Source organism: Lucilia cuprina, chromosome 3 (genome assembly GCF_022045245.1).
Source record: "Lucilia cuprina isolate Lc7/37 chromosome 3, ASM2204524v1, whole genome shotgun sequence".
NCBI lineage: Eukaryota > Metazoa > Arthropoda > Insecta > Diptera > Calliphoridae > Lucilia > Lucilia cuprina.
The window spans coordinates 5,111,574-5,122,787 of NC_060951.1; the positions used below are offsets into that span (position 1 = coordinate 5,111,574).

An 11,214-nucleotide genomic window follows, 5' to 3' on the forward strand; every position below is an offset into this window, starting at 1 on the left:
TCCTCAACATTTTTAAAAGTTTAACTAAAAAGGTCAAAGGTTATGTTAGTAAAACTTTTGCAATTTTCAGAAATTTTTTCACTCAAATATTAAACAATATTTTTTTTAATAAAATTTTCCTTATTTTTTAAAAAAATCTTAAAAAGGTCAAAGGTCACATTTTTTAATATCCAATAATTTGAGAAAACTGTTAACAGGAGTTGTAAAAATAAATTTTTAAAAACTATTTTATATACAAAAGTGTAAAAACTTTGTTGAAATTGCAAAAATATAACAAAAGGTCAAAGGTCGCTTAAATAAAACTTATATATTATGTGAAAACTTTTAAGAAATATGTTAAAAAATATATTCTTATATTTAAAATAATATTCTCTAATATTTTTTGAAAGTTTAGCTAAAAAGGTCAAAGGTTAGGTTAGTAAAACTTTTCAATTTTTAATTTTTTTAACTCAATTATTAAACATTATTTTTTTTCAACAAAATTTCCCTTAATTTAAAAAACTCTTAAAAAGGTCAAAGGTCATTTGTTTCAATATTCAACAATTTGTGAAAAAACTGCTAACTGAAGTTAAAAAAATAAAAATACTTTTTTAAAAACTATTTTATATACAAAATTGTAAAAACTTTGTAAAAATCGTAGAAGTATAACAAAAGGTCAAAGGTCATTTAAATAAAACTTATACATTATGTAAAAACTCTTAAGCAATATGTTAAAAAATATATTCTAATAAAAAATTCTATAATTTAAACAAAAAAATTTAAAAGAGGTCATAGGTCAAGTTGTCTAATATGTATAAATATTTTAAATTAAAGTTGGCGAATAGGTTTTTACACTAAAGTTTCAAAGTTTTTCTTTTTACTCTTTAAATTTCCTATCGGTTACTATTAATGGCACATGCTCAACAGAGAATTTATTATTATTATATTCGCATGTAATATGGGGAAAAGTCATCCAGCCACCATTTAGCCAGTATCACAAAGATTCACTATGATAAAGAATTTTTCAATATACTTTTCATTTCATTTAGGGTTTAGTGTACTAACAAAATTCAAACGAAACGGTTGTAAAATATATACCAAAAAAATTAAATTTCACAAGATTGATAAAAAAAATTTGAAAATAATACAAAGAAATAATCTAATTGCTAATAAAAAAATTTTATAAAGTAATTAATAAAAAATATATATAATTAAAAAAATTTTAAAAGTAAGTTTTGTTATAAAAAACGCTATTCAATTTAATAAAAATATCCTTATGTAACTTTAAAAGGATTTAAAGCCTTAAGTGTTTTATTGAAGTCAATTTAAGTTAAAGAACTTGGTACACAAGACCATCAGCAGCATCATTATCTTTCTCCATAACTCCTCCTTATTTGCTTCATTACTTGTAACAACAAATATAATGTATGTATGTAATTGAGATTAAAATGTAAAGATAGATTATATTAAAAGGATTTATGTATTAAGATTACATTTTGAAAAAGATCTACAGGTGGTTAAATTGGAACTTAAAGGAAAAATCAAACAATCAGTTAAAAAAACATTTGAGATTAAAAATTAGAATTGTGTTTTTTTCATAATTTTTTATGATTTTAAAACGCACAATATTTTTTAAATTTAATAGTTTTTTTATAAAAACATCACGCTAAATATTTTAAATTTAAAGATATTCCAAAATAGATAAAAAAAAATATTTGAAAAGTTTTCTAAAACTTTTTAATCAATTTATAAACAAATGACCTTCGACCTATTGAGAAAACTAAAATATTGTTAAGAATTTTTAAAATTGATTAAAATAAACCTTTGACCTATTGATAAAATTCAAAATTTTTTTTTAAATTTTCCAAAATTGTTGCAAAGTTGTTAAATATTTTTAAATTTGATTAAAATAACCTTTGACCTGTTGATAAAATTCAAAATTTTTGTAAGATAAATAGATAAAAAAACATTTAAAAATTTTTCAAAAACTATTTTATCAAATATTTTATTAAAATTACCTTTGACCTCTTGATAAAACTCAAAATTTTTTAAAATTGTTGCGTAATAGATGAACAATATAAAAAGTTTTCAAAACCTATTTTATTAAATATTTGAATAAAAATGACCTTTGTTAATCAAATATTTTATCAAATATTTGATTTAAATAAAATTTGATCTCTTGATAAAACTGAAAAAATTGTTTAAATTTTGAAAATATTCAAACATTTTTAAGATTTTTCAAAATTTTTGCAAAATTTAAAAAAAAAAATATTTAAAAAGTTTTAAAAAACTATTTTATCATATATTTGATACAACGACCTCTTGACTAGACCATAGACTAGACTATTGACTAGACTTGATCATAGACTAGACTATATGTTTATTAGGACACAGACCAGACTTTAGATTAAACTACACACTAGACTATAAATTAGACAATAGACAGGACTATAAAACCTAGAAGTGAACAAGAACAGAACTAAAGTAAAACTGAACTAGAACTGAAATACAACTTAATTAGAACTGAACTAGACCTGAACTATAACTGAACTAAACTAAAACTAAAGTAGAACTAAAGTAAAACTGAACTGGAACTGAACTAGAACTGAACTAAAACTGAACTAGAACTGAACTAGAACTGAACTAGAACTGAACTAGAACTGAACTTGAACTGAACTATAACTGAACTAAACTAAATCTAAAGTAGAACTGAAGAACTGAACCTCTAGATAAAACTCTAAACTTTAAAAAAAAATTAAAAATTATTGCATAAAATTAAAAATATATATAAATAATTTTCAAAAACTATTTTATCAAATATTTGATTAAAATAAAATTTAAACTCTTGATAAAACTCAAAAAATTTTAAAATTTTTCAAAATTATTGCAAAAAAAGATAAAAAAATATTTTATCAAATATTTGACCTTTTCAAAATTTTCAAAATTATTGCAAAAAAAAGATAAAAAAAATATTTTATCAAATATTTGACCTCTAGAAAAAATTCAAAATATTTTTAAAATTATTAAATTCTTGCAAAATTTTATTAATTTTTTTTATTAAAAACTGTTTTTCAAAATATTTTTAAAATTATTAAATTATTGCAAAGTTTTTTCAAAATTTTTGTAAAATAGATTAAAAAAGTTTTTAAAAACTATTTTTTCAAATATTTTATTAAAATGACCTTTAACCTCTTAATAAAATCTAATAAATTGTACTTAAATTGGAAAATATTACACAATATTTTTTTCAGTTTAATGCAACCCTGAGCTATGGGAAAATAAATTAATTTTGAAATTTTTATTTACATAAAAAATTATAAACATAAAATATTAAAATTTGGGAGTTTTCATTAAAAATATGTTTCAAATAAAAAATAAAACCATTTGTCTAATGAAAAATCTTTTAAAAATTTGTTATATATATTCCCTTAATAATCATTCGTCAATCAGAAACTGGTAAGAGTATACTTTATTAAGGAGATTGATTTTGAAATTATTTCAAACAAATTTCCTAAATAAAATTCTTTAAAATAAAGATTTGAAAAACCTGTGACCCTTAACCTTATTACAACTTTTTCATTTAATATATGAAATTAATGAAATGTTGTTTAATATTTCTTAAATTTTCTATTTTTTTCAAATTCTTTAATTTTTCATTATAACATAAAAATTAGCCATTTTGTTTTTTCTTCCCTTCTTATGTATGTATTTTACTTTAAGTTTACATATTAACATTTTAATAAAATCAATTAACAAAATTGTTTCTGTTAAACCAATTACCGCAAACACAGCAGCCTCTCTAGTATTAACATTTGTGTGTTTGTCCGGCCGACCGACCGCTTTAATTAATTGTGAATTATTGCTTTAATGCTAAAATACAATTAACGATTTGTTTGTAAACAAATGATTAAGAAAATTAATAGAGGAGAATAGAGAAATTGTTGACAAAAATAAAATCAAAAAAGATTTTAATTCAAGAAAAACTAAAAATGTAAATAAATTTAGGGAATTTTGCAGGAAAAAACGCAGTGATTTGTAGTCGGGGTCAGGGTTGTATTTTGTTTTGTGTAGAATAAAAATATACTTAGACCTGGTTCACACTAGAAAACTTTTGTTGAGAAACTTTTGATTTTGTGTGTGGGAGAAAGAGATAGTTGATATCTCTTTCTCTCATACACAAAAATCAAAAGTTTCCCAAAAACAGTTTCCTAGTGTGAACCAGATCTATGAAATAAGCGTAAAACGCGTTGCCGCCTCAACGCGTGTTGTGTACTTCCACCTTTATTAGTCTCTAGATCGGTGTACGCTACAAATTTTGCCTGTAGTCATGGTCTATGGTCATGTGTACAGTATAGACTATAGTCCAGTGTAAATTATGGACTACAGCTAAAAGGTCTGAATAGTAGTCCAATATATAGTTTTGACTATTAGTATATTCAGTTCAGACAATAGTCTGGTGTTTAATGTCTAGTCTGTAGTAGAGTCTTCTCTATAGTATAATCTATAATCTAGACTATAGTCTAAACTATAGTGTAGTTTATAATCTAGTCTATATTATAGTCTATAATCTAGTTTATACTCTCGTTTATATATTAGAGTATTATCAAGTTTATAGCCTTCTGTATAGTACAGTATATAGTCTAGTCTATAGTCTCCTCTATAGCTTAGTCTATAATATAGTCTGGACTATAGACTTGTCTATAGTTGAGACTATAACCTAGTCTATAGTCTGGACTATTAGTCTATTCAATTCAGAAGATAGTCTGGCGTATGAAGTCTAGTCTGTAGTAGAGTCTACTCTATAGTATAGTCTATAATGTAGACTATAGTCTAGACTATAGCTTAGTTAATAATTTAGTCTATATTAAAGTCTATAATCTAGTTTATACTCTCGTCTATAGATTAGTAATATAATCAAGTTTATAGCCTTCTATATAGCACAGTATATAGACTAATTGGCCAATAACACTTAATTAAACTAAGATAATAAGTAACTTTACTGATAACTAAAAAAACACAAAACTTATATTAAACTAGGTTTAAACAAAAAATGCAGATTATCTTTAACTGAAAAACCCGCCCTAAGTAACTTAACTGTTTACTGAAAAACACAAAACTTATATTAAACTAGATTTAAACAAAAAATGCAGATTATCTTTAACTGAAAAACCCGCTCAAAAAGTTTGTTAAAATCTATCATTTGATTTTTAAAAATATATATATGAAATCTTTATATAATTCCCTTTTCTTTAACAGTAATAACAAAATGGAGTATAAATTAATAACCGAAGATCGCTATGATGATGTTATACGTCATTTAAGAGATAACTTTTTTGCCGATGAGCCACTCAATAAAGCGGCAGGACTTTGTAGTCGTGGCATGGGTCATCAAGACTTGGAACATCATAGTCTAGAAACTTTAGAAGATAATTTAAGTTTAATGGCGGTAAATGAAAATAATGAGGTAAATTTTGATTAGAAATTTCCGTAGCATTAAGATTTGATTTGAATATTTTTGTAATTTTTTCAGATTGCTGGAGTTATTTTAAATGGTATTTTACATCCTGGCGATATAGAGAGTTCTCAAAAGAAACTGGAACTAAATGATGATGAAAAATTTAAGAAAATCTTTAAACTTTTATATACATTAAATTTAAAGGAAAATGTTTTTAAACATTTTCAAGTAGATAAGGCTTTTGATGTGCGCATTTTATCGGTGGATAGCGCCTATAGGGGTCAGGGTATAGCCAAGGAATTGGTTAAACACAGTGAGGATATAGCCAAAGAATATGAGTTTAAGGTTTGTTTTAATTAATAAAAATTTAATAATTTTTTTTAAAAAATTCTATATTTTTAGCTTATGAAAGCTGATGCCACGGGTATATTTTCACAAAAAATCTTAAAATCTAGTGGTTTTGAGGTTTTACTAGAACAGTATTATAATAAATATGTGGATGAATTCGGTCAGCCTATTTTGAAAGTGGAGGCTCCACATATTAAACTACAATTGTTGTATAAGTTATTAAATTAAAATATTTTTTAGTTTAAGTTTTTTTTTAAGCAAAAAGTCTAATTTTCCAAAACGTTGGAAAATGGGGTTTTGAATTTTTTTTGATACAAGTTCCAGAGTTAATGTTACTATTTTATATACCAAAAAATGAACGTAAATATTTAATAACGATATATTAAACAAGCGAGTCCATATATTAATATATATTTTATAATAGCTTTAAGACAATAACTAAAACAATAATAAAAGGAATTTTGAGATTTATTTTAAATTTATATAAAAAAATATTATTTTTTAATTTCCCCAAACAAACAAACTACAGTATTATACGTATTTATATAAATGTGTGTTAATAATTTTAAAATAAACAATTTTATATATATGTATTAATTAGTTAATAAAACTTAACAATAAATAAAATAATCAAAATACTTAATAATTGTTAGTGAAACAAACAAAAATTGGTTTTATTTAAAAAAAAACACTTGTTTAAGAATAAATTCTTTAATAAATCATAAAATTTATGATAATTTGAACAATATATACACATTTTACTAACATAACCTTTGACCTTTCATTTAATATCAGCAATTAAAGTGGTTTTTACAAAAATCTAATAAAATGTGTAATATTTTAACCATTTAATTTCTCTCAGTATACCTATTGTTCTATGAATATCATTTCACTTTAAATGTTACCATTTCCTGGTGAATCATCAATTCTGAGAAAAAGCAGAATTTAGTATACTACAGCTGGTTGCATTTGTTTACAATAAAATTTTCCTTAAAATTTAGAAAATTTCACAATTTTATTAATATTTTAACGAAAATATGGACTTAAATCAGGTAAATTTTAAAGAAATCCAACTATTCATATATATAAGCTAATTTATCAACGTAAAAGTCTGATTTACAGACACCCAAGCGACCGTGTAAAGTTATTACACTAAAAGAGAAATTGGCCATATTAAAACAATTGGAATCCGGTTCCTCCAGACGTGAGGTGGAGTTAATGTTTAATTGCTCACAATCCACCATAAGTCGAGTGTTATTGTATAAAGATACTTTGAGACAGGAGGCTTTAGGTAATGTTATCAGTAAAAGGGAAATGTCAATAAATTACAAAGAACTGGATCAGTCATTGACTAGGTGGGCCCGAGAAATGCAAATGGCAGATAAACAGATAACCGCCCACATGGCTAAACAAAAAGCAGAGGAATTATTAAGAAGTATGGGTCACGATGTTAAACCCTCTACAGCCTGGCTGTATAAGTGGAAAGCCAGGGAAAATATACAATTTGCCAAGAAGTCAAAGGAACCGGAAGATATTTTAAAAGAATTCTTAGATAAACAAGAAAAATGGCAAGAGACAGAAGAACAAAAAACACTAAATGACAGTCTCAATGAAAGTAACATGGAAGAAAGGCAAGAAAAAACTCAAAATGAATGTTTAGAGGATTCTAATGGTAAGCCACGTACTAAAAGAGAGTACACCAAAAGATTACCAATTATAGATGCCTCCGGTGTGATATACAGAAGTAGAAAAGAAAAAACTTTTTTGACTTTGCTACAAAAACTGGAAATCTTACAGCGTTTAAAGAATGGTGAAAAACGCAATGATTTACTGGTGGAATACAAGCTCAGTCAATCGGCCATGTCACAAATAGTAGTAGATGAGGAGAAGATACTTAAACTGGCGGCAGGTGGACAAAATCTACAAATGAAACGTATACGTGGTGGCATATTTAAAGGTGGCGAGGCCGAACTTAATGCCTGGGTAAGAGAAAAAATGGAAAATGGTGAAAGTTTAACACGTACACAAATCAAAAATCGTGCTAAAGAAATAGCAGAACGTTTAAATATTGATTTTAAGGCTTCAACAGGATGGCTAGAGAAATGGAAGGCCAGAATGAATTTAGATTTTAATGAGAATCAAGTCTTACAGCGTAAAATACCCAATTATGTACATCACGAGGGCGAATTTGAAAATGTACTGGAACAATATGAACAACCAGATGTAGTATATGATGAATATAATGTAGAACCACAGATAAAAGAAGAATTCCAAGATAATGATTATGAAGAAGAAATGGATACTCAAGATGAGTTTTATTGTGATGAAATGAATGAAACAGAGGTTAAAACTGAACTGCTGACACCACAAGAGTTTTATTTACAAACCATAAGAAGGGATAGTCAAAGTACACCTCAACAACAGCAGCATAAAGATCTTTCTAGCCAGCAACAAGATACGGAAGAAGAACAACCAGATATTAAACCTTTTATAGGTACACCACCTCATTTAGCTGCCGGCAATGTTGATAACATACAGTCAAATGGTCCTAACTTACATGAACAGGTTTTACAATGGTTAAATCGTTATCATATAGCTCCTGGAGCGGCATCAGAATTATTAGATATTCTGCAGCCTCATCTCAATAATGACACAAATACACATCCCACCTCCTCCTCATCTACGTCTTTTTCTCAGCGCGGTCAGAAATCTGTTTATTTTTAAAGTTTAGTATTAAGTACTTTATATTAAAGTATGTTTTCATTAAGCACCTTGGGATTTTGCATAAATTTTTTTTAAGAAAATGTAAGTACCTTTTGTGAAAAGTTCAAAAAAAGTACTTTTTTTAAGAGTTCTATAAGAATTTAGGATATTTATAAGATTTTATATACATTTAGCAAAATTTATAAAACTAATTAAAGTTTGTTGAAAAAATGTACTTGTTTTAGTACCAATTTAAAAGATTTCATTATGAATTTCATAATTTTTTTAATTTAGAATAAATTTTAGATAATTTTTTTTTATTCTTAAACCCCTGGTGCTTTCCTTTTACTCATATTACTTTATTTATTATCATACAATTGTAAATTTTCTTAAATTTCCAATTATATCTTCTTTTTTGTATTTATTTAGTTTAATTTTCATATTTATTTAAGCTTAACAAAATAAATATACCACACATATATATATATAGTAAAATAAACTCAATCTTAACATTTTAATTCCTTGGCCTTATCATGGGCACCCTCGGTAATCATTTGCAATTCAGCCTTTTCACGTTCCGGCTTAACTACGGTATAATAACGATAGGCTCTCATGCCTAGCAAAAATGTACCATATATGGTGACACCCAAACAGGCGTAAACAGCACCACGGTGTAGTTTATCAAGTAAGGTATTTGCGGGTAATCGTTTCTTTTGCATTTTATTCCAATTTATAGAAAATTTCTTTTAAATTAATAAAATATTATTGTGTTTTATAACCTTTTCTTTGGTCGTGTTTTTCTAAAGACAATAAAAACAGCTGTTTAACTGCTTCTTTAAGCAAAACAATCACTGTGAATGGTTTACACTTAAAAATTATATGACGTTTCATAGTTAATGTGTACCTTTTAGATTACCAACAAAATTTTGTGAAATTTCCCTTAAAATGTTTATAATTTATATAATTTTGCTAAAGATTATATCATTTTAATATATTTTAAATGTTTTTTCCTTATTTTTTGCTGGTTTTGAGTGTTTTTTTTTATCATTTTAATTTTGTTTCTTGTTGTTAATATGGCATCACTTTGTTTCATATATGTTTCATGCCATATCATTCTTTGCTGTTGTATTTTTTGACATTTCTCTTTTTTAACGGCTGCTTCTTCTTGCTGTTAGTAATTTTTTTATGTGGTTTTCTTTCTTTTGCAAGTTTGCCTAGAAATTTTTTGCAACGCCACGCCATGTCAGGACTTAATTTAACCGTAAAAGTTCATCCCGTTGTACTATTCCAAGTAGTAGATGCCTACGAAAGACGTAATGCTGATTCCCATCGTGTTATTGGCACTTTATTGGGTAAGTTAGCAGAATAAAGTCAAAATTTAACCACCCATTTTGAAACACGCTTTCTTTCTCAGGCTCCGTTGACAAGGGTGTTGTAGAGGTAACCAATTGTTTTTGTGTACCCCATAAGGAACATGATGATCAAGTAGAAGCTGAATTGAGTTATGCCTTGGATTTGTATGATTTAAATCGTAAAGTCAATCCCAATGAGAATGTTGTTGGTAGGTTTTGTGTTCAAATGTAAACATAACCTCAATATTTTAATAAAATTTCTTAAAAATTCTCCCTTTTAGGTTGGTGGGCTACCGGTAATGAAGTTACCAATCACAGTTCGGTTATCCATGAATACTATGCCCGTGAATGCAACAATCCTGTGCATTTGACTGTCGACACCTCATTGCAGGGCGGCCGTATGGGCCTAAAAGCCTACGTTTGCATTCCCCTGGGTGTTCCTGGTGGCAAAACTGGTTGCATGTTTACCCCCATACCTGTAGAAATGACTTGTTATGAACCCGAAACTGTTGGTATTAAACTTTTGCAAAAAACCATTGGTGTTTCTGCTCCCGAACGTCCAAAAACCGTTTCACCCATGTTGGATTTGGCTCAAATCAGTGAAGCTTCCACCAAATTGCAATCACTCTTGGAATTAATCTTGAAATATGTTGAAGATGTCATCGCTCACAAACAGGCTCCCGATAATGCTGTCGGCCGTCAACTTTTGGATCTTATCCACTCCGTGCCCCATATGTCACATGAACAATTCACTCAAATGTTTAACGCCAACGTTCGTGATTTGTTGATGGTCATCACTTTGTCGAACTTGATTAAGACACAATTACAATTAAACGAGAAATTAACTTATTTGCCCACAAATTAAGCGGTATTGAGACGTATATATTTGTTTTTTATAGCTATTTTTTCATAATTTAATTGTAAATTCCCCCCAAAAAAAAGAAAATTTGAAGTTTAAGATTGAAGGACGTGAAGACGTAAATGAGGAGGAGTGGTTAGTTTATTTGTAAACTTTTATAAATGTTTAATTTTAATAAAAAAAGGACAAGTTTTTTATACTTGGAACCACTTCACCGAAAGAAAACTAAAGTTTTTTTATTTCTTTAATAATAAAACTGTTAGGGTCAAGGGTCATACTAGTAAATCTCATGAATATTGTTTAAATTATAAAGTAACTTGTGGTACCCGGACAGCGTAGCCGGCATGTGGACTTTAAATATAAGTCTCTATACATCAAATTTCAAAATGATCGGTTTGACGGAAATTAGAATTTCGACAGCATCTGTCGGATGGAAAGATAGATAGATAGATAGATAGATAGATAGATAGATAGATAGATAGATAGATATATATATAGATAGGTAGATAGATAGAAAG

At 26.9% G+C, this 11,214-nt stretch overlaps 4 protein-coding genes across 6 annotated transcripts; 3 read left to right on the plus strand and 1 right to left on the minus strand.

The window, feature by feature from the left end:
* The first annotated feature begins 1,140 nt into the window (after positions 1-1,140).
* Positions 1,141-6,279, plus strand: LOC111684344 (arylalkylamine N-acetyltransferase 1). 2 transcript variants are annotated; one of them, XM_046945730.1, is made up of 4 exons: positions 1,141-1,207; positions 5,236-5,443; positions 5,510-5,779; positions 5,837-6,278. In XM_046945730.1, exons 2-4 carry the CDS (start codon positions 5,246-5,248, stop codon positions 6,008-6,010), a joined length of 642 nt encoding a protein of 213 aa, XP_046801686.1. In that variant the 5' UTR covers positions 1,141-1,207; positions 5,236-5,245; the 3' UTR covers positions 6,011-6,278. The 2 variants fall into 2 exon arrangements, with proteins under 2 accessions (XP_046801686.1, XP_046801685.1); XM_046945729.1 differs by lacking the exon at positions 1,141-1,207 and adding an exon at positions 1,258-1,404 and having other exon boundaries at positions 5,837-6,279.
* A 403-nt stretch (positions 6,280-6,682) lies between these two features.
* LOC111684340 lies at positions 6,683-8,553 on the plus strand. Of its 2 annotated transcripts, none has more exons than XM_023446489.2 (2): positions 6,683-6,834; positions 6,893-8,553. In XM_023446489.2, exons 1-2 carry the CDS (start codon positions 6,820-6,822, stop codon positions 8,504-8,506), a joined length of 1,629 nt encoding a protein of 542 aa, XP_023302257.2. In that variant the 5' UTR covers positions 6,683-6,819; the 3' UTR covers positions 8,507-8,553. The 2 variants fall into 2 exon arrangements, with proteins under 2 accessions (XP_023302257.2, XP_023302258.2); XM_023446490.2 differs by having other exon boundaries at positions 6,712-6,834; positions 6,905-8,553.
* Positions 8,554-8,891: 338 nt separating this feature from the next.
* On the minus strand, positions 8,892-9,346 carry LOC111684346. The gene has a single exon (XM_023446495.2). It carries the CDS (start codon positions 9,202-9,204, stop codon positions 8,992-8,994), a length of 213 nt encoding a protein of 70 aa, XP_023302263.2. The 5' UTR covers positions 9,205-9,346; the 3' UTR covers positions 8,892-8,991.
* A 282-nt stretch (positions 9,347-9,628) lies between these two features.
* Positions 9,629-10,921, plus strand: LOC111684338 (eukaryotic translation initiation factor 3 subunit F-1). Its single transcript, XM_023446487.2, has 3 exons — positions 9,629-9,837; positions 9,900-10,046; positions 10,119-10,921. The coding sequence occupies exons 1-3, from the start codon at positions 9,726-9,728 to the stop codon at positions 10,700-10,702; spliced, it is 843 nt and encodes a 280-aa protein (XP_023302255.1). The 5' UTR covers positions 9,629-9,725; the 3' UTR covers positions 10,703-10,921.
* Positions 10,922-11,214: the final 293 nt, after the last annotated feature.